This window comes from Lepus europaeus, chromosome 11, assembly GCF_033115175.1.
Source record: "Lepus europaeus isolate LE1 chromosome 11, mLepTim1.pri, whole genome shotgun sequence".
Taxonomy (NCBI): domain Eukaryota; kingdom Metazoa; phylum Chordata; class Mammalia; order Lagomorpha; family Leporidae; genus Lepus; species Lepus europaeus.
Genome location: NC_084837.1, coordinates 2056321 through 2079269, shown reverse-complemented (window position 1 = coordinate 2079269; position 22949 = coordinate 2056321). Strand labels below are relative to the sequence as shown.

At 52.7% G+C, this 22949-nt stretch overlaps 1 protein-coding gene across 9 annotated transcripts in view; it reads left to right on the top strand.

The window, feature by feature from the left end:
* AKAP13 (A-kinase anchoring protein 13) overlaps positions 1-22949 on the top strand; it is a 326203-nt gene that overhangs the window by 183651 nt on the left and 119603 nt on the right. Inside the window, exon 1 of one of the 9 annotated variants that reach the window (XM_062204925.1) lies at positions 12703-13466. The exons of 7 other annotated variants lie outside the window; for them this stretch is intronic. In XM_062204925.1, the coding sequence (XP_062060909.1) occupies positions 13386-13466 (81 nt within the window). In that variant the 5' untranslated portion in view covers positions 12703-13385. Of the gene's footprint in view, positions 1-12702; positions 13467-22949 lie in introns of those variants that run through there. One more of the 9 variants, XM_062204927.1, reaches the window with a different exon arrangement.

The window sequence follows — 22949 nt, the reverse complement described above, 5'->3', positions numbered from 1 at the left end:
TGCAGTGGACACATGTTGCCATGGTGTAAAGTGGACACACAGTGCCATGGTGTGAAGTGGACACACAGTGCCATGGTGTGCAGTGGACGCAAAGTTCCATGGTGTGAAGTGGACGCACAGTGCCATGGTGTGCAGTGGACGCAAGGTTCCATGGTGTGAAGTGGACGCACAGTGCCATGGTGTGCAGTGGACGCATGGTGCCATGGTGTGAAGTGGACACACAGTGCCATGGTGTTCAGTGGACACACAATGCCAGGATGTGCAGTGGACGCACGGTGCCATGGTGTGCAGTGGACACACGGTGCCATGTTGTGAAGTGGACACGCAGTGCCATGGTGTGAAGTGGACACGCGGTGCCATGGTGTGCAGTGGGTAGACAGTACCACTGGTATCCAGGGGCAGAGAAGATGCCTGTTTTCCCTAGTATGTATGTCTGTTGGAACATCCATGGCTTATGTAAACTTTACATTTAAATGGCAGGAATATCAGAAAAGAGGCCTAAGAGGGATCCCAGTGCTGGGGGTCCCCGAAGACACTGTTGTGAGCAAGACTTTCTGATCCTCTTGGGTCCCACTGCCAGGCTGTCCAGCTTTCTTGGTAGGGATCTTTTTCAGGGACTTGTGGCAGGTGGCCAAGAAACATGTGTAAATTTCCATCATCTTTTTTGTTCCCAGTCCTGTCTTAACTGTATAAAGAAAGAACTTCTTCACAGAAAACTGGGTGTCCGCTTGCCCAGTGGGTTGTGCTGCTACTTTCTCCAGGGTTGCAGGGACCAGAAAGCTTCAGTGTTCCTGAGAGAGTTTAGCTCCTGGTCGTCGGTTCACTCCCCAGTGCCCTTAGGAGCAGGGAACTCCACCCAGACCTCTCACTAACGGGAACCCCACTACTCCAGTCACCCAGACCCCCCACAGTGACGGGAACCCCACTACTCCAGTCACCCAGACCTCCCACAGTGATGGGAACCCCACTACTCCAGTCACCCAGACCCCCCACAGTGACGGGAACCCCACTACTCCAGTCACCCAGACCTCCCACAGGGTTGACAGGAACCCCACTACTCCAGTCACCCAGACCTCCCACAGTGACGGGAACCCCACTACTCCAGTCACCCAGACCCCCCACAGTGACGGGAACCCCACTACTCCAGTCACCCAGACCTCCCACAGGGTTGACAGGAACCCCACTACTCCAGTCACCCAGACCTCCCACAGGGTTGACAGGAACCCCACTACTCCAGTCACCCAGACCTCCCACAGGGTTGACAGGAACCCCACTACTCCAGTCACCCAGACCTCCCACAGTGACGGGAACCCCACTACTCCAGTCACCCAGACCTCCCACAGGGTTGACAGGAACCCCACTACTCCAGTCACCCAGACCTCCCACAGGGTTGACAGGAACCCCACTACTCCAGTCACCCAGACCTCCCACAGGGACGGGAACCCCACTACTCCAGTCACCCAGACCTCCCACAGGGTTGACAGGAACCCCACTACTCCAGTCACCCAGACCTCCCACAGGGTTGACAGGAACCCCACTACTCCAGTCACCCAGACCTCCCACAGGGTTGACAGGAACCCCACTACTCCAGTCACCCAGACCTCCCACAGTGACGGGAACCCCACTACTCCAGTCACCCAGACCTCCCACAGTGACGGGAACCCCACTACTCCAGTCACCCAGACCTCCCACAGTGACTAGAACCCACTACTCCAGTCACCCAGACCTCCCACAGTGACGGGAACCCCACTACTCCAGTCACCCAGACCTCCCACAGGGTTGACAGGAACCCCACTACTCCAGTCACCCAGACCTCCCACAGTGACTAGAACCCACTACTCCAGTCACCCAGACCTCCCACAGTGACGGGAACCCCACTACTCCAGTCACCCAGACCTCCCACAGTGACGGGAACCCCACTACTCCAGTCACCCAGACCTCCCACAGGGTTGACAGGAACCCCACTACTCCAGTCACCCAGACCTCCCACAGGGTTGACAGGAACCCCACTACTCCAGTCACCCAGACCTCCCACAGTGACGGGAACCCCACTACTCCAGTCACCCAGACCTCCCACAGGGTTGACAGGAACCCCACTACTCCAGTCACCCAGACCTCCCACAGGGTTGACAGGAACCCCACTACTCCAGTCACCCAGACCTCCCACAGGGACGGGAACCCCACTACTCCAGTCACCCAGACCTCCCACAGGGTTGACAGGAACCCCACTACTCCAGTCACCCAGACCTCCCACAGGGTTGACAGGAACCCCACTACTCCAGTCACCCAGACCTCCCACAGGGTTGACAGGAACCCCACTACTCCAGTCACCCAGACCTCCCACAGTGACGGGAACCCCACTACTCCAGTCACCCAGACCTCCCACAGTGACGGGAACCCCACTACTCCAGTCACCCAGACCTCCCACAGTGACTAGAACCCACTACTCCAGTCACCCAGACCTCCCACAGTGACGGGAACCCCACTACTCCAGTCACCCAGACCTCCCACAGGGTTGACAGGAACCCCACTACTCCAGTCACCCAGACCTCCCACAGTGACTAGAACCCACTACTCCAGTCACCCAGACCTCCCACAGTGACGGGAACCCCACTACTCCAGTCACCCAGACCTCCCACAGGGTTGACAGGAACCCCACTACTCCAGTCACCCAGACCTCCCACAGGGTTGACAGGAACCCCACTACTCCAGTCACCCAGACCTCCCACAGGGTTGACAGGAACCCCACTACTCCAGTCACCCAGACCTCCCACAGTGACGGGAACCCCACTACTCCAGTCACCCAGACCTCCCACAGGGTTGACAGGAACCCCACTACTCCAGTCACCCAGACCTCCCACAGGGTTGACAGGAACCCCACTACTCCAGTCACCCAGACCTCCCACAGGGTTGACAGGAACCCCACTACTCCAGTCACCCAGACCTCCCACAGTGACGGGAACCCCACTACTCCAGTCACCCAGACCTCCCACAGTGACGGGAACCCCACTACTCCAGTCACCCAGACCTCCCACAGTGACGGGAACCCCACTACGCCAGTCACCCAGACCTCCCACAGTGACGGGAACCCCACTACTCCAGTCACCCAGACCTCCCACAGTGACGGGAACCCCACTACTCCAGTCACCCAGACCTCCCACAGTGACGGGAACCCCACTACTCCAGTCACCCAGACCTCCCACAGTGACGGGAACCCCACTACTCCAGTCACCCAGACCTCCCACAGGGTTGACAGGAACCCCACTACTCCAGTCACCCAGACCTCCCACAGTGACGGGAACCCCACTACTCCAGTCACCCAGACCTCCCACAGGGTTGACAGGAACCCCACTACTCCAGTCACCCAGACCTCCCACAGGGTTGACAGGAACCCCACTACTCCAGTCACCCAGACCTCCCACAGTGACGGGAACCCCACTACTCCAGTCACCCAGACCTCCCACAGTGACTAGAACCCACTACTCCAGTCACCCAGACCTCCCACAGTGACGGGAACCCCACTACTCCAGTCACCCAGACCTCCCACAGTGACGGGAACCCCACTACTCCAGTCACCCAGACCTCCCACAGTGACTAGAACCCACTACTCCAGTCACCCAGACCTCCCACAGTGACGGGAACCCCACTACTCCAGTCACCCAGACCTCCCACAGTGACGGGAACCCCACTACTCCAGTCACCCAGACCTCCCACAGGGTTGACAGGAACCCCACTACTCCAGTCACCCAGACCTCCCACAGTGACGGGAACCCCACTACTCCAGTCACCCAGACCTCCCACAGGGTTGACAGGAACCCCACTACTCCAGTCACCCAGACCTCCCACAGGGTTGACAGGAACCCCACTACTCCAGTCACCCAGACCTCCCACAGGGTTGACAGGAACCCCACTACTCCAGTCACCCAGACCTCCCACAGTGACGGGAACCCCACTACTCCAGTCACCCAGACCTCCCACAGTGACGGGAACCCCACTACTCCAGTCACCCAGACCTCCCACAGGGACGGGAACCCCACTACTCCAGTCACCCAGACCTCCCACAGGGTTGACAGGAACCCCACTACTCCAGTCACCCAGACCTCCCACAGTGACGGGAACCCCACTACTCCAGTCACCCAGACCTCCCACAGTGACGGGAACCCCACTACTCCAGTCACCCAGACCTCCCACAGTGACGGGAACCCCACTACTCCAGTCACCCAGACCTCCCACAGGGTTGACAGGAGTGACAGGAACCCCACTACTCCAGTCATCACTCTGCCTCCCAGAGTGTGTCTGGCTGGAAGCTGGATCCGGAAGTGGAGCTGAGAGTCCAACCCAGGCACCATGATGTGGGAGCTGGATGTGGCCTAACTGGCCTCTTTATCACCAGGCCACACACGCTCCCGCTTGGCTTTTTTAAAATGTTGATACAGACATATATATGTATGTATGTGTATGCGTGTGCACACACACACACACACGCACGCACATACATCCTGGGAAGTGGCCTTAAATACTGCCTGTAAAAATGCAAAAATAATAGAGCGACTAACACTTTATGGTACTTATACCATAAGCATTAGACACATGCTTTTATCTATGAATTCATTTATTCTTCATAACAACTTTCTTTTCCTCATTGTTTTTATCCCCGTTTTGCAGAAACAAAGCTCTGTCGCTTGCTGCAGACAGCTGGCTGCAGTGTTGGCGCTCTGAGCGCGGCAGAGTCAGAGGCAGCACCTTGCCGTCTCTGCTGTGTGCTGCGGACGACGTGTCAGCTGGCATGTCTTTAGGGACAAGAGCATCCCCTTCTCTCTAAACAAATGTTCACAAGTTAGTCTTAGGTACACAGTTAATGTTGCATTTATTCAGAATTTCCACTTTTATTCCTGTTTACCTGAATAGAATTATCAGAATACAGATGCACGAGGTTGTCTCTAAGGGACTAAATGCCATCGTTAGCCTGCCCGTAGTATGGAAAGTGGACTTCTTCATGAAGGGTTTTCTCTTTTTCCCTTTGCCTTGTCTTGTGAGCATTTTGGGAGGCGTGCCTGTCCTGGCTGTTGGCCTGGAAGATGAGCGCCATCTTCCATGGGAGCTGAGTCTCCGTGGCTCCTCTAGCGACTCTGCAGAGAAAAAGAAGTCCCTTCCTGAAGCAGTTCATCTTAGGTACTCGGCACAGTTGTCCTGTGGTGCTGATGTGACAGACGTTTTCATGAGTGCGCAGCAACTTGGAGGACTGTGTGCCTCCTGTGTGTGAACCTTATTCCGGATCAGCCAGAGAGCCTTGCCCTGCCGAGCCTGTGCATTGTGTCTGTGTGTCCCCCCCCCCCACCCCCCCAGTGCTGTCCTGTGCTGGTTTTAAATGCCCTTGCCTTGAGAGCCCAGAATGTTCCATGCATTTTTGTCTCTTTCTGACATTACAGAGCAACTCACCTAGAGCAGATAACTAAATATTTGTTGGATGGGGGAGTAAGTTGGCCAGTGTGCAGTGGTCTACTGCTAACTGACCACCCCATGCTGGTGGTGACAAAATCCCTCTAAGAAATTCTGTCGGCTAATGTCAGCCTGTTCCCCTTGACCTCGTTGCCTTTACGGAGTGAAATTGTTCTTATTTCCATAGATGGTCATCTGAAAAGGAGTTTCTTCTTGGCTCTTCCTTTCTTTTTCTGTTCATTGCCAAGACCTTCTTGCCTCCCGCACCCCCCTGCATGCCCCACCCCCCGGAGGCAGGGTGTGCACGTGGGTGCGATGCTCTGGTCTCTGTGCAGATCTCTGACAGAATCAACTGTACAGAGGGCAGTCATGTGGGTTGCAGACAACTCAGCTCAGGGTGGTGGGTCTTGTTCTGTCAGTGCTGTACTTGTCAGAGTTGATCAGAGCTGCGGTCCTGTTTACCTTTATTGCCATCCTATTACAGCACCTCTCGTGTAAGAGTTCACTGAAGGTATTCTCTCTAGCAGGAAAAATATCTTGTGGAGAAACCAGAAAGTTGAGTATACACTTTATGACAAAACTGTTCTGGGGCTGGTTTGAGACCCGGCTGCTCCACTGCCAATCCAGCTCCCTGCTAATTTGCCTGGGAAAGCACCCACATGGCTCCTGCCTGGCCCAGCTGCAGTGGCCATTTGGGGAGGGAGCCAGAGGATGGAAGCGCGTGCGCTCTGTCTCTCTCTCCCCCTATAACTCTGGTTTTCAAATAAATAGAAAGTAAATCTCTAAAAAATAGATCAAAAGGACTTTTCTCCCATAGAATGGTAGAATCTTTAAATCCAAGTTTCTTTGCACTACAGCTGCCCCAGAATTACCCTCACCAAGGCCCCCCCCCGACATTTGCATGGCAGAATCCAGGTTTGTCTGCTTGCCCTCATGTGGCGTTTGATCGTTCTGTCTTTGCGGTGCTTAGTTCTTTTCCCCGATTCTACACCTGTGTTGGTTCCCAGTCGCCAGCATTCAACACGCATGTCGTGCTGCTTACCGTGGCTCTGCTTGACTTTCTCTGAGACGCTCCAGAGTCCCTGTGTCTAGCATGAACTTCTGCTTGTGTGCCCGGTTGCACCTGCCAGGACAGGCCTCTTTTCTTTCTTTCTTTTTTTTTTTTTTGACAGGCAGAGTGGACAGTGAGACAGAAAGACAGAGAGAAAGGTCTTCCTTTGCCGTTGGTTCACCCTCCAATGGCCGCTGCGGCCGGCGCACCGCGCTGATCCAAAGCCAGGAGCCAGGTGCTTCTCCTGGTCTCCCATGGGGTGCAGGGCCCAAGCACTTGGGCCATCCTCCACTGCACTCCCTGGCCATAGCAGAGAGCTAGGCTGTTTTTCTTTTATGTTCCCATCCTCAATGCCCAGTGTTTGGCTAGTGTTAAACATTTCTGGACTCTGAATTTTTTTCTGGCTTGCACTTCATGCCCTGAATTCCAGCTACCATGGTCTCTCACCCAACTTCTGTAGCAGTGTTGTGAGCAGTCTATAGTCCATACACATGTGCACAGACTGGGTAGGAAAAACAGCCCACAGACATGAATCCATTTGAAGTTGCTATTTGATGGTGGATCTAATGTGGTTAAGAATAAGAAAGTGGGGAGAGATCATATCCTCCTCACTGTTAATTTCTTAGGAGGAAAAAGGGAAGGATACCATTTGTAGCCATTTTACTCAAAACTTTACACTTACAGACTTCATGATGTTAGTAAGATTTTGACAAGAGAAATTCTTGTACCATACTATGTAAGTATGGAAAACTTAGAGTTGTACTTTTCTGTGCTAATCTGTCTTATGTGATGGTCGTCGTCACGCTAAAGACAGTTGTGGCTGGAAGAGTTACAGTAGATACAGCTTACTCTGGAAATGACGTTGGAACTGGTGTCAGGTGGAGCCATGGCCGTCACACAGGACTCCTGGGTTGAGTAGGAAAACACCACCGCCCTACAGTGCGACTTTCATGATAAGTGTCCATAGGCCTTCTGTGTTGTCCGGAAGGTGGGTGCGGCTCATGGGAGGGCTGATGGTGCTGCTGGGGGTTTTCTGGCACCCCTCTGGGTTCTGTGTGACACAGAGTTTGAAGGAATAGCAGCTACTTCAGTATCCAGATTCAGGATGGTCTTTTTAGGCTAAAATGGTAACTTAAAGCAGAGGAGAGCATCAGCTTTGTGGGATGCAAAGAAATTTCAGAATAAATAACACAAGATTATAGGGTGTGGATACCTATTCTAACGTAAATCAAATGCACAAAAGGTATAGGAAGTGAATTTGCTTCCCCAAAGGCCTGTCTGTCTAGCAGGGTGGTGTTGGTGTTTAGAAACCACTTTATCTCCCTCATCCCCATGTCCACCAGGTGTCCTTTGGGGAGCAGCTTGGGAATCTGGATCCAGAGGGTGGGGAGCTGTGGGGGAGCTTCAGAGATGTAAGGGAAAACTAGGGTTGTCATAGCCATTCATTCCGAAGAAGGCCTGGGTGGTGATGTGTGGGTGTGTTCGTTCTAATTCTTGTAGGATGTCACTTTAGTGAGAAGCAGCTAAAAACCTGTAACGTCAAGCACTTTGCTGACACAGAACTTGAGCGATGTGTGTAATAACACATTCGGTACCTGCTTTCTAAACCAGGGTCACTGGTCATTGTTATTTAAAAGATAACATCTCTTCCTGTCCTTTGGCATTAGTGTCAAGTCAAATGTGAGAATATTGATGACGAGTAATGAATTCTAGGTTTTCTTCCCTCAAAATTTAGTGTCTGTTTCTCCACTGTGGTTTCCTTTCTTTTAATGGGAGGCATTTCCCACACAGCAGAATGTGGTGTGTGGAGGAAAGAGGGGTGAGCTATGGCACTGAGCTGGAAGCGCACTAGCTTACCCGCTGTGTGATCTGCCCAGTTTGAACTCGGAGCGCTGCTGTCTTCCTCTGTAAGCTGACAGTGCAGTCTCAGCTGTGGCTGTGTATGAGGCACCGGAGCGCTGAGTGTGGAAGCAGACGGGAGGCCCTCGGTGAGAGCCTTGCTGCTCTTGCTCCAGAACGCCTGTGCCAGCATTATCCTTCCAGCTGAAATCCCTTCAGCCATCTCCTTTCTTCTCTCCACCTCCTTTTTCAGAAAGCTGTTGATTATTGTAGTAAAATTTAACATCTCTTACCTGTGAAGAACACACCTTATAAAAAAAAAAAAAAGATTTATGTATTTGAGAGGTAGAGGTAGCGAGAGAGAGGTCTTCCATCTGCTGGTTCACTCCCTAAATAGCTGCAACGGCCGGAGCTGAGCTGAGCCGGAGCCAGGAGCTTCCTCCAGGTCTGTCACACAGGTGCAGGAGCCCAAGGATTTGGGCCATCCTCTACTGCTTTCCCAGCGCACAGCAGAGAGCTGGATTGGAATTGGAGTAGCCAGGTCTCAAACTGGCGTCCATATGGGATGCTGGCTATGTCACAGCTCTGGCCCCAAGAACACACTTTTGTGAAGAGACTTTCTGTTTTCTTCCATCTTGATTAGTTCTTGTTGTTGTCACTTCTGCTATTCTGTTGTCAAGCCCTGCTGCTCCCAGCTGTGTGGTCTTTAGACAGGTTTCTCTTGCAAAGGCAGTGGTGTTAGAGCAGTGGCTACAATGGCTGCACTTACACTACTTTGTCCTCCCCCTGTACCGTGTCACCCTTCCTGGAACCCTCATGTGTGTGAGTCAGTGAGATACCAGCGGGAAGCATGGGGACCAGCCATGCTCAAAGGCCTAGCCGGAGCCTGGAGAGGAAGCCTGGGTGGAGGTGCTGCCTCTGCCGCAAGCCTTCCTCTTGCTCTCGTACCCAGACGTCTTGTTTGAAGCCTTGTGCTCATCTCAGCGTGCGGGTGTCCCTCAAGTGCATGCAAGGTGTCCTGCTGTGTTCTGGTAAATCTTGCCACTGGCGAACATGCATCTCTGGGGTGACTCACCACGCCACCGGGATCATTGGTGAATGGAAAGTGCTGGCTGGGGAAACGTCTTCTTCCCCCCGTCTCGTGCCGGGAGCACAGGTAGGACATCATTTTGGAAGAGTTGTGTTTTTCACAAGTTTCGGGAGGATGTCTCCGTTCCTTTTGTCTTCTGAACCCATCCGCATCCTGTGGCCAGATGGCAGGTGATGGAGACTGCTTGTTCTCGGGCAACCACATACAGCTGTAGAGCTGGGCTGAGCTTCACATGGGGTCCGGGGCAAAACCCTCTTGTTTTTCTGTTCTGGAGATGGAGGCCCAGAGATTCAGAGCAGTTCCTCCTCAGTTGCTCGGAGAGAAGACAGGCCCCTGGGTTTTCACGTTCACCCTGCGCTCCTCCCCATCCTGTGAAGACTTCACTAATCCCTGGAGTTTCAGGAGAAGCATTGAGGAGCAGTGGACAGCCCTGCACATCCAGTGGGCAGTGTCCTGCCTCCGAGCTGCTGTGGACTCAGCCTCTGCCTGGACCAGGGCTGCGGAAGCCAGGCAGTGCTGACCCACGTGAGGGAGGGCCTGAACCATTAGAGTGTAGTCAGGAGAAGGGGAGGGGCTAGCACTGCGGCTCCCTTGGTTAATCCTCTGCCTGTGGCGCCGGCATCCCAGATGGGCGCCGGGTTCTAGTCCCGGTTGTTCCTCTTCCAGGCCAGCTCTCTGCTGTGGCCCGGGAGGGCAGTGGAGGATGGCCCAAGTGCTTGGGCCCTGGACCCGCATGGGAGACCAGGAGAAGCACCTGGCTCCTGGCTTCGGATCGGCACAGCGTGCTGGCCGTGGCGGTCATTTGGGGAGTGAACCAACAAAAGGAAGACCTTTCTCTCTGTCTCTCTCTATCTAGAACTCTACCTGTCAAATAAAAAAAAAAAAGTAATTCAGGAACAGAAATGCTACAGTCACTATGTGTGGAATATTCTCCTGCCTCCCATTGTGGGAGCCTACAGCATGCCACAGCCTAATGCTGGCTGCTTCTGTGGAACTGGGAGCCCCGTACTGTGGAGCAAGGGTGGAGGAGGACACGGAAGGGCGGGCCCGTCAGCACTGCCAATAACCGCTGCCTTAAGTGCTCATTGTTCCCAAAACTCGAGGACGGGGAAGTAGACTCAGTCTCCTTTAGAACTCCCAGCCCTGGTGTAATAGGAAGTGGTTGGTCGCTGTGTTTCAACTCTCAACAGTGACAGTCCGTGGTTCCAGATGGTTTTGATAAAAATTTGGAATGGTCACATCACAGCAAATGCGCAGGCCTGCAGATTCTGTCTGCCGTTGGGAGTGCTGAGCAGATCCGGAGGGAAAGCAGATGCTCGCGTTCCCCACCCAGAGGCTTGTTCTCCAAGAACAGGACGCACAAGGACAGCTGCTAATTGCACTTTCGGTGTGTTTATGTGAGCAGAAGCGGTGGAAAGCCCACATGTCCAGCCTGTAGCACAAAGCCAGCGGGTAGTCAGAAATAAAACGGTTAACCTATATGTCTCAAGCAGTAATGTGGGCTCTTTCAGAGAATTAGATTACTCTGGAACATGTTTCCCCTTAATTTGATAAACTTCCTGAGGACAGAGACCTTGTTATTTGTTTCCTAGACTGCAAGGCCCAGTGTCTGCTTGACTGGTACAGATGAGCTCCATTGAAGCCTTCCGTTAGGTGGGTTGGGGTGAGTGGCTCTGGTGATTAAGGCAGAGGGCCCTGGGAACACTGGGAACAGGAAACAGATTTGATTCTAATTAGGAGGGCAGTGTGTGTGGGGTGAACCATTCTGTGGACAGGGGAGGCAGTGTTGTGCCTGTGTGGTGGCAGGTCGGGGAGTTGTAAATTATTGCTAGGGGAAAGTTGATACCGGAAAGATGACCCGCTCTCAGCTTTTCTGTAGCCTCTCTAGAGGGTCTCCTGGGTGTGCCTTGGCCACCTCGTCTGAGGTATTTGCTCCCCCCGGCCAGATTCCCACACTTCAGTAAACCCAAGCAGAACTCCTGTTTACAACTTCCATCTGTGAGTCTGCTGCTTCCTAGTGTCCTCGCTGTGAAAACCACGTCCCCTTCCCCTTCCCTTGGTGACATCACAGCCAGGGCTCACTGGCAGCCTGGAAAGGGAAGGGCTCCCCGCCTTCATGCCTGAGAAGAGCTGGTGCAGAGCGGGGTGCTGGGAGCTGTGGGGTGGGTTCCGGCTGAGCTGGAGTGTGTCAGCAGGGAGGAGGGAGATGCAGGCGGCCATAGCCCTTAACGGGGTTTGCTTAGCAAGTTGAGTGACCAGCCCAGGGAAGGTGACTCAGCAGACTCAGAGCTGCCATGCCCTGAGAAGCCTCCCCAAGTGTGAGGGCCAGCAGGACCTTCCCGCCTGCCTTTCTGCTGTGCTGTTGGCACCCTGTGTGCACACTCTCCTGGTCCAGCCACGCTCTGCTCTGGGCAACTCAAGGAAGACAGGCAGCTTGGGGAAGAGAACTTTTTTTTTAACCTCTTCCTTTCTGGCTTCTTCCTGTGTTCCTCCTCTTCCGCTTCCCACCTATGCCTGAAGTCAGAGGCTGCCTTTCGGAGTAGTCTTCCCTGAAAATGTGGTCTGGGGTGGAGGCTGGAAGGTTTGGAGCATGGAGGAGGGGGACGCATGCCAGATCAGAGCCCTACACGGCCACCGCTTGGTGGGAGCAGGGACCGGGGGCTGTTGGTCACAGAAGTGTGAAGGCATGTATTCATTTTACTCCTCTTCCCTTTAATTTTCTTTAAAGTCCAGCTGTCTTCCTCCCCACCAGGACTCTTGGTGGTTGTAAACCTTGCAGGCACTTCTCTAGCCTCTGCAGGGTCGTAGACACGCAGCCCTGATATAGCTGGCTGACATTTTTCTCCCTAAATCCGTGGCTTGCATTTGGCAGGGAGAGGCAGCGTCTGCTTGGGGCAGCTTCCATATCTATGCTTGAGGGAGCAGATGAGTGCGCTATCCACACTGTGCTGTTTGGGACCATACCCCTTCCTTTATTAGCATGCTGCCCTGACATCAGAGCACTCAGCTGCCTGACTGAGCTGTTTTCATAGGGGGCTGTGGGAGGGGGAGGGGAGGAGGAGGAAGAGGAGGAGGAGGAGGAAGCGTGCTGGAAAAGGAAGCCTTGTTTTTCTCTACTCAGTCTGTAGATGAATCATGTTCCCACCACTGCAATTAGGTTCTCAAACCTCCAGGGCTGCGGGTGCAGAGCTGAAAGGGCCAGTGGTGACGTTCTTGCTAGAGAAGGAAGAAAGGGGAGGCTGGGCAGGGCCGGGCTGGCCGGGCTGGGCGGGCTGACGGAGGCAGGACCGCAAGCAGGAGTGAGCTTTTTCCCTTTTACTCTGCTGTCTTTGGATATTGCAGCTGAAATCAAAACCCAGCCCAGCTGCCTGGTGAGCAAGAGACTCAGAGACTCCGCCTTGCAAAGCGTCTCCAGCCCTCCCCTCTTTCGAAGTCCTGTAAGGAAAAATTGACTTTCCTTGCATTTGTTTTTTTCTTTTCTGAGTAAGAACAGAATTTAATACATTTTTTCGTGTGATTCCTTTGAAATAGTCGTCTTTCTTTTCCTCTTCCTGGCCAAGCGCAGACTGGAGTTTTACGCCTGCTGTGGGCTTCTCCGTGACTGTCAGCTGTTATGCTTAGCCAGTTTGCTCTTTGTTTCTCTTCTGGATTTATCACCAGTGATGGAAGGGGTGTGTGCCTCCCTCTCAGTCAAGATTTGCGCAAAGTATAGCGTCTGGGGATATTGGTTCTCTACTGGGAATTGCAGATCTATTATCCCATGCTCTGAAGTTGCCACGAAGTTCTGTCTCTTGAAAGAATTGGATTCTGCTTGGTTTCTTTCCTCTTCGTTTTTTGGCCCCTTGAGGATTTTCAGATAGGGAAGTCTGGAGGGCAGAAACCCCCTGCTTGCCGTGAGAACTGGTCCGTGAGTTCACCGCGGTGCACTTCCTGCGCTTTGTCTCTTCTCCTCTGCGTTCAGGCAAAATGTATGAGCGGCACAGGAGGCGCTACAGCCTGTGTGACATCTCCAAAGTGGACAGGACTGTGGATGTGGTGTTGCTGAAGGTAAGGGCGCCGTGCCTCGGGCATCTTGAAGCTCTCCTCTTCTTCATTCCAGGGGCTGTGTCCTGGCCTTCCCCTGCCAGGAGAAGAGCTGAGAGATCTGTGCACTCGGGAGGGCTTGGTGGTGAGGAAGACTCACAGGTTCCTAACAGAGCATCTGAACTAGGAAAAGGGGTGCTCGAGAGCTGGCAGTGAGCTACTTCCTGCTGAAATGTGATTTTGCTAGTTTTAAAATGGACTCTTGGGCTCAGGAGAATGCATTGTCTTGAAAATCACAGAAGGAGAAATTCACCTTAGGGTCTGCTTCTCCTTGGGGGTGGGGCGGGGGGGTGTCCTGTCTCTGTCTCGTTCCCCTGCCCACTCTGTCTGGGTTTCTTTCCCTGCCAGTCTCTGCCTTTTGTCTGAGTCTTTTCCATCTGTTGCTGGGCTGCTCTCTCAACTCCCAACTCTTCCGGGGAAAGACAGACTCCATTTATTTTTTTTGGAAGAATCTCTAGTCACCCTGATTCTTAAAGGGGCAGAGCTGCCCTCTGGCTGGACTGCCTTTCCGCTGGGAGCTCTGTGTGTGTGTTTTCTTGGCGTTAGCTGTGCTGGGTGTCTGAGCAGCTGGGGGTGGAGCCGCTGGGTAGCTAATTGCTCACAGACGGCATCTCATCTCGGAATCCAGAGTTGGGAAGGGCCCCTCCAGCCAGCAGAGAGAGTCTGGGAATGTTGGTGCCTCAGGAGCACTTTTTGGAAGTGTAGCAAGTTTCTGGCAAAGGCAGGGGAACGTGGAAGTCAACCAAGGGCATCAGGGATGCCGGAAGAGCCTCCGCATCTGAGCTAGGCGGGAAGTCGAAGTGGGGCTGCAGAGCCCTAGTGGGGGAGACGGGGGCTATTTGACCGACTTCTGAAGTCAGTTTATTGCCTAATGCTCACTGGTTTTTTTTCTTTGGTTGAGTGAGGCTAGGAACTGGCCCAGAAGCTGGACAAGGGCCTGTTAGGCAAGGCAGCGGGGGAGGAGGTGTGGCATCTGGCAGTGTCCTCACCCTTCCACCGTCACCTCAGGCACTGGTGGACTTGCTGACCGTAGGCGCGTTGCAGTTGGTAACTTGGTGTTTTGAACGTACTCCAAGCCGACACTTGTTTTAGTTTCTCTAACGTGTGATTCCTCCTGAGCTGAATGTGGGGCAGCCTCACTTCCAGGGCGTTTATTTGCATGGTGCTTTCTGAATGTGTGGAGTGGGGGAGACAGTGATGGCGAGACCACCCCAGGCTGTGAATCCGTTTGGCATCTGAAGTACTGACAGACCCTGTGGTGCCCTGTCCCGCCGGCGGGAGCCTCTCCACATGGGGCTGCGTCAGCGCAGCTCGGGAAAGGCTGACGCCCAGTGCTCAGGACGCAGTGCCACGCACTTCGCTTCTGGGGCCTTCTGTGCCCACTGCCAGTGCAGAGCCTGCGGCTTATCCCAGCCATAATGAGGAGTAAGGACTTGAGTGAGAAAAATGTGGGGTTTTTTTCCCACAAGGCTATTGCTAATGAAGATGCTTATATTGTTGTATTTGTACATTTTATTGCCTACCACTTTTCTTTATTGAAAACCTCTCTTCTTAGAATGTAGTCATTTATTGCAAATAAGTGAGTACTAGGAGTGTTGAAAATGCTGTTTGCAGTTTGGAGTGAGATGGGGGAACATTTAGTGTCAGGGTCTTCGCTTTGAAGTACAAGGACTGACTGTGGCAGGAGCGGTGCTGGGACCAGGGTTATGGTCTTTATCTTCACACCACTAACAGCATTCAACAGAGAAGTTGACAGAAATTAGTAGGTACTGCCTGGGGAGTGATGGCAAGTGCTGTTTTAGATGGAGAGGATCATAGAGGGCCTTTCTGAGTTGCTGGTGTTTACAGAGCTGGTCCCCAGAAGACACCTGCTATACAAGAGATGTCCCAGAGGCTCTGGGACAGGGAAGAATCCCCGGGACTGTCCTGACAGCCGGATGGGAGCATTCCGAGTTGCAGGCTACAAGTAGTGTCTGAAGAAGGCCGGGGCCCCAGAGGGACCCCAGCAGACGTGGGGAGGATACCTTACCTCACGTGGAAATCGTCAGGCTGCTGTTGTGTGGCCCAGGCAGGAAAGAGTGAGTGCATCTGAGACACAGGCACTGAATGTCTGTATTCCCCCTCTGTCTTGTCAGGTTCAGATAGTGGGTGACGCCCAGCGTTTCCTCCTCCCGTGTGACAGGGACAGGCAGGAGGGAGCAGCCCAGGGCCAGACTGTGGTCAGACTCCGCACGTGGTCCTGCCCTTCAGGGCCGCCACCTCTGAGTGACGCCGTTTGTGATCTGATGGGCAGGTTTATCTGTGCTCTTTTCCTGGCATAGACTGTGTATTTAGGAGGTGGCTTAGAAGTCTCCTTGGCCAGCGCAGGAGCTCCTCTGTGGGGCCACACAGGACCCAGAGGCCTTCACAGACTGGAAAAGGCCTGTCATGAAAAAAACTGGATGTGCCTTTCAAAAGCTTTGCACTAAAATAAGCTTATTTTTTTTTTTTTTTTGTACACGTTAAAAAATTAGGTTTAATGCCAGTGGTTCACCTCATAAAGAATTGACCAGGCACTGGAGACGGGGCAACCGTGCCCCCTCCCACCACCCTGCGCCCTCAGCAGGGGGGTTCCGATACCGCCAGCGAATTAGCAGAAAACGAAGCTTCCAGGAGACTGCAAAATTTAGTGCAAAAGATTGTGTGCAGCGGAAGTGGGGGCCCTGCCACGCCATCCTCAACATAGGTGCCGGCCACTCAGCACCTAGGGACCAGTGTACCCTCGCTGTAGGGGCGGTAGCCGGGAGTCTGGGCCCCCTCCCTGCCCAGCCGGTCACTCCCGGGTCTCTCAGTGGCCGGGGCAGGCTCGAGGTGCCAGCACCCGGCGTCCCCCACGGGGTGGGTCTGGGGCCCGGCTGGGCCTCACATGTCCACGAAGACCAGGAAGCACCAACCCAGCCCCCCGACCAGCATAAGCTTATCTTTTAATTCCATTTTTTCCCACAGACTCTGCACGGCCCCCTTGTACATGACACGTGTTAAGTTTGTCACACACTTTTTTAGCTGCTTCCTCCACAATTCTTTTGTTTCTCTCTCTTTTTTTTTTTAAGATTTATTTTATTTATTTGAAAGACAGAATTGCAGAGAGAGGTAGAGCCAGAGAGAAAGAGGTCTTCCATCCACTGGTTCACTCCCCAGATGGCGGCAACGACTAGAGCTGAGCCTATCTGAAGCCGGGAGCCAGGAGCTTCTTCCAGGTCTCTCATGTGGGTGCAGGGGCCAAAGACTTGGGCCATCTTCTACTACTTTCCCAGGCCATAGCAGAGAGCTAGATTGGAAGTGGAGTAGCCAGGACTAGAATTGGTGCCCATATGAGATGCCAGCGCTTCAGGCCAGGGCGTTAACTCACTGTGCCTCAGCGCCGCCGCCCCCCCCCCTTTTAATATTTATTTATTTGAAAGGCAGAGTTAGGGAGAGAGAGATAGCGAAATCTTGTATTCACTGGTTTACTCCCAAAATGGCTGCAATCGCTGGAGCTGGGCCAGTCTGGAGCCAGGAGCCAAGAGGTTCATCCCCACCTCCCACGTGGGTACAGGGGCCCAAGTGTTAGGGCCATCTTCCACTTTTCCAGGCACATTAGCAGGGAGCTGGATTGGAAGTGGAGCAGCCAGGGATTGAACTGGCGCCCATGTGAGACGCTGATATCGCAGGTGGCCACTTTTCCCAGTATACCACAGTGCTGGCCCCAGTGACTTTTTTAAAGATTTATTTTAACTCCTTTCCCAGGTACTTTAGCAAGGAGCTGGATCGGAAATGGAACAGCCAGGTACTGAAATAATGCCCAAATGGCATGGCGGCATCATAGATGGTGGCTTAACCCACTGCACAATGCTGGTCCTTCTGTTTTCTTTTTTTAAAAAAATTACTCAGTAGTATTCTCTAATGATTTATATAAAATCATTTGGAATTTCAGTGTTTTCTATCATTGTTTTTAAACCATGGCTATGTTGGGTGTGTGTGCCACTTAGAGTTTGAAGTGACATGTCATGTTTTCCCTCTCTCTACGCCTATCTGTAGACACTTGCTTTTTTATATGAAGGAGTTTGTCATCTTTCACCTGTTCATTAATGAACCCAGGCACTCAGACCACTAACTAATTCATATTAAATGCTCAATAAATATTTGTTGGTTGAGTTAATCTTTAACGATCTAAAGCTTTGGATCCTGTGTAGCAAGTTACCTTAGTTCTGTTTATGTGCTGATGCTGTGGCTTGAGAACAGAGGGGCGGTGGCCGCCGCAGCCTGTGTGCCGTGGCGGTGTGCGCCTCCAGCTCCAGCCCTTCCCAGGGCTGTGCAGACGACGCGCTGTGGAGCAGCCTCAGGACCGGCATGCTGACCTGTGCTCCTGGGTCAGTTCCACGTGGTCAGCTTCAGGGCAGCTGGACTTCCCTGGAGGGTTCGGCGGGGGGCGCGGGGCTCCAGCCTCAGATCGCTTTTGCATCCCACCGTCAAACAGCAGCATCCCTGAAATATTCTGAAAATTTCTCCTAAGTGACCAAACCTAAGCCGATGATACTCCCTGGTCCCCAGCCCCGGTGCATCTCACATCTTAGTCCTCTGTCAGTGCCATCCTCGTGTTCTCTTTCCCGATGACATACATGGCTTCTGGCTTTTATGATAGGAGGTTAGTAAGCATGAGTCATAGGCTAACAAACGAACATGGGAGAACTTTGATTGCTGGCAGGAGCCCCCTGGCCCAGTGTGCCCATTCCGCTAAGCATCCTTCCCCTCCCTGGGTGGTGGCTGCTGGGAGTGCTGGTGGGACGCAGCCTCGTGAGTACCAGAACCAAAAAGGAAAGGGGTCAGGATGTGGAGTTCACTGCTGCGCATTCACACTGGAGTTCTTCAGCCAGGGACCATTTCTCTTTTACTGCTTTTGTAACTTTGGGTAAGGGAAAAGCCTGTCTACTAACGGCAAGTGTGACTCTTGGTTCCTGCAGATTCATCAAGAGCATATTTTGTAGCTAGTGCCGGAGACTGCTAGCTGGAGATGAGAAGTATGCAGCCGTGTTTGTGTGTATGAACATGACAGCACTGGCAGAGGACAGGCAGCTCCCTGTCTGTGACGCTTGAGGATGACCCCATTACCAAAAGGGCAGAGCAGCAGTTTGTCCCTAACTCCAGTGTCATTTCCCTGAGAAATGCATGTTGCTTGCTCTTAGAGACTTGCCCTCGCCTTATAACAAAAGTCAGGAGGCTCGGATGAAAGCCAGTCTGCTCAAATACAGCCTGATTCACCAGAGACTGACACCACATCCGGATGGTGGGCTTGTGCTCACTTTTGTTCAGCCTTGCGGCCCAGGCTGATCTCTTGAGACAGAGGCAAAGGAAGTGGATGGGGCTGTGGCTGGGAAGGCTGGATGGAACTGCGAGCTGCATTAGCAGGAGGAACCGATATAAACAGTAGCAGGAACCCTGCCAGAAACACAGCCAGCTCCCTCTCAACTGAAAATATGTGCTGGTCTATTTTCAGACTGATGGGAAAGATGGAGGGTGTGGCTTGGGTCGTTGCACAAGGTCTGGCGGCCTCAGTGTGGGGAGGGGGGAGACGTGACCACACAGCTCTGATGCGCACTTTGAGGAGCGTCTGAGCCCTTGTTCTGTGTGCACTGTACCCTTGCTGTTGAGTGCCTGTGCTGTCCCTGATCTGGTTGTCATGGGGATGCTGTGCACAAGAGAAAAGCAGTGGCTAAAGGATCATAACTGCGCTCGGGGCCAAAAAATGTATTTTGGTAACTTACCTCTAAAAAGTGTTGCTGTTTAACGGCAGAAGCTCTGGTTTTCACATTCCTAACTTTTTGCCAAATAACATTTCTGAACATCTTGACCTGTCCTCTCTCCCACCCAGTCAGTTACCAGTGGGGCATTTTGTTCACAGCCCGGAAGTAAGGCACAATCTGGATGGTCATTTTTCCTTCAGACTCTGTCGCCAGGTTCTGAGGAGCCTAATCATTGGCCAGGCCTCATCTCAGGACTAGAACTGGGAACTAGCTGACTGTCAGGGTGAAAATCTCAATCCTAGAAATCATTTTTTTGGAATGGAAAACAAGCATTCCTTCCACCGGAAATATCTGGAACGAATTGGTTTGCACACCATACGTTTCAGGTGTGTGGGCTTGGGAAGCCGTCTGGCCCTCTGGGAAATGCTGTGAAAATGTTTCACGTTTTGCTTTGGTTTTGTGAGTGAGAAGGAAAGGGCCGAGCTGCCGATGAATGGAGGCTAGGCCGGGGCACATTTATCTTCCACAGTGTGACTGAAATAGCGCAGAGGCAGGGGAAAGACTTGGTCATCCAGTTTATGTCTTTTCAACAGCGTGCTTACCACGGAGGCACAGTGTCGTCACACATGGATGTGACATCCAGTTTATGTCTTTTCAACAGCGTGCTTACCACGGAGGCACAGTGTCTTCACACATGGATGTTACATGCTGCTTGTTGGTGTTGTACAGGATGTGGCCGAAAGTGCTGAATCGTGTTTCGGTGTTCTTTCCACACTCAGTGCGTGTGGCATCTGTCCTCTGGTTAGTGGTGTTGCCCACGACGGGGACTGTGTGGCTCAGATCTCTGGCTCGGATGAGCCACGTGGGCTGACAAGCTGCTTTTCTCCAAACAGGCTTGCCTGTCTGCTAGCTGCTGCATATCCTCTTTAAAATTAGAATAAAGTGAAGTTTGCCATCGTAACTCTTTCCAGGTGTATAGTTAGGGGCACCAAGCAGGCTCGCACTGTGTAAACCATCGCCTGCAGCTGTCTCCAGACCTTTGTCACCATCCCCAGCTGGTGAACCCCAGCTGCACATTCCTGCTCCCTGTAGACCCTGGGATCCACCATCTGCCTTCTGTCTCTAGGAATTTGGCTACTCCAGGGGCCTCGTGTATTTGTCCTCTGGTGACCGTCTCCATTCACCTGGCAGTGTTCACAGGCATCCACATTTCCTGCTTCTTAAAGGTGGAATAGTATTCCATTGTATGTGTACACCGCCGTTTGTTCATCCAGTTTTCTGTCTCTGGGAACTCTTGGGCTGACTCCATGGTCTGGCTGTTAATGATACCACTTTTTTTTTTTTTTTTTTTTTGACAGGCAGAATGGACAGTGAGAGAGAGACAGAGAGAAAGGTCTTCCTTTTGCCGTTGGTTCACCCTCCAATGGCCGCCGCGGTAGCGCGCTGCGGCCTGTGCACCGCGCTGATCCAAAGCCAGGAGCCAGGTGCTTCTCCTGGTCTCCCATGGGGTGCAGGGCCCAAGCACTTGGGCCATCCTCCACTGCACTCCCTGGCCACAGCAGAGAGCTGGCCTGGAAGAGGGGCAACCGGGACAGGATCGGTGCCCCGACCGGGACTAGAACCCGGTGTACCGGCGCCGCAAGGCGGAGGATTAGCCTGTTGAGCCACGGCGCCGGCCAATGATACCACTTTGAACACAGATACAAAATAATCGGTTCAAGTCCCTGCTTTCCGTTCTTTTTGGTCACATACCTAGAAGTGACATTGCTGCGTCATTAGGTGATGTGAGTATATGCTTATGTCTTTTACATATTTTTGAGGAAGGGCTGTTCTTTTTTCCACAGTGGCTGCACCATTTTCCATTCCTAACAGCAGTACACCAGGAGCTCCAGTTTCTCTGTGTTCTCACCAACACTTACTGTTTCTTTCTTTCTTTCTTTTTTTCTTTTTTTTTTTGTAATAATAGCCATCCTAATGTGTGTCAAGTGACACCTCACTGTGGTGTTGATTTGCGTTTCCCTAGCGCACCTTTCCTTTTGTGCTGCTTGTGTTTGTAAGTCAGCAAGTAGGCGCTCCCCAGGCCAGGCCAGCTGCAGCGGGCTGCCTTCAGCGTTTTCTGAGTGCGCTCTCTGGTGCTCTCATGCATTCTTTTCACTGTTACCTCAAGAACAAGCAGAGCTAGCCCAGCCTTTCACTTAAGCTTTCTTGACTGTGTTTACCCATTGGCAGGACATGTCCAAAATTTTGCTTAGGCAGAGAGTTTATCACCGTCTTCTATCCCTATGGGTTTCCTAGCTCTGTCGCTTGTGGATCTTTGGTGCTTCTTTCTCATGTCTGGAGATGCTGTTCCCTGTACCAGCTCCCTGCAGTCCACTGTTTTCCGTGCTCCAGGGGTTGCCCCGCAGGGTCAGGTGTCTGCGGCCTCATCCTGACTGTGTGCCCAGAAGGCTGTGCGTCCTTCCTCTGCTGTCCCATCTCGTTTCTGCACATCCTCTAGAGCTGCCTTCTAAGTATACACTGATCAGTTCTTTCCTTTTTTTATTTTTAAGAAAGATTTGTTTATTTACTTATTTGAAAGAGTTAGAGAAGAAGAGAGAGACAGAGAGGGAAATCCTGCTTCTACTAGTTTACTCCCCAAATGGCTGCCATGGCTGGGGTTGGGCCAGGAGTTCCCCCCGGGAAAGTAGGGACCCAAGTACTTGGGCTGTCTTCTGCCGTTTGCCAGGACATTAGCCTGGAACTGGATTGGAAGCAGAGTAGCCGAGACATGAGTTGGTGCCCATATGGGATGCTGAAGTCACAGGCAGCGGCTTAACCCTCTGTGCCACAGTGCTGCCGCTGCCGCTCATCCTTTCATTCCTTGCCGATGTGCTTGGAGGGTTCTGCCTTGCTAGAACTGCAGCCTATCGTAGCTATCTCCTGTTCGTTTCTTGGTTTAAACTTCTGAACTCTATTGGTCCTTTTGTGCTCCTGATAAACCTCTTAAGCAAAGGCCTGTAATATGGGGTGGGGTGAGGGGTAGTAAGAGTGTGCACCAGAACCACCAGCTGGGGCACACACATGCGTGTTCCTGGCGCAGGCCATCTCACAGATGTCTGTGACACAGGCTGTGAAGTCTGCTGGCGTGTGCTAAGCGCTTGCTCACGTTCGCTTCCACGTGGCTGGAGTTCCAGTCTTGCCAGCCGCTCCCCTGGACATACCACCCCCTCTTTTGACTCCTCCATGGGCCAGCACTATGTTGAACCTTTTCCAAATTGCGGAAGCAGAAATGATTGTTGTTATGCTCAGGCTCTGTTAGCGCTGTGGACTGTGGTTGTTTGTACCTGTTGTGTTTCACAAGTACGTGAGTGTTTCCTAGCCTAGGAGCCAGTTTGTCTGACAGTGCAGACCCCTGCCACCCTGGACACTCCTGATCGGGTTCCTCATCTTGTAAACTGCGGCGCCTGCTGTGCAGGTTCTAATCAGCATCACGCCTTGTTCAGCATCCTGTCTGTTGCTGGACCTTACCATGGTTTCCTGTCTGAAGTGTGTTCTGCATATTCTCATGTGTGCTACCGGGCAGCGCGTCACTGGCAACAAGCCAGTGTGGGGCAGCTTGCTTCTGCATTTCCTGGTCACACCGACTGGGTCCTGCATCACCTGACATGGCCCTGCTCTTGCTTTATGTAGTTGTAACTAGAGTCTCCTT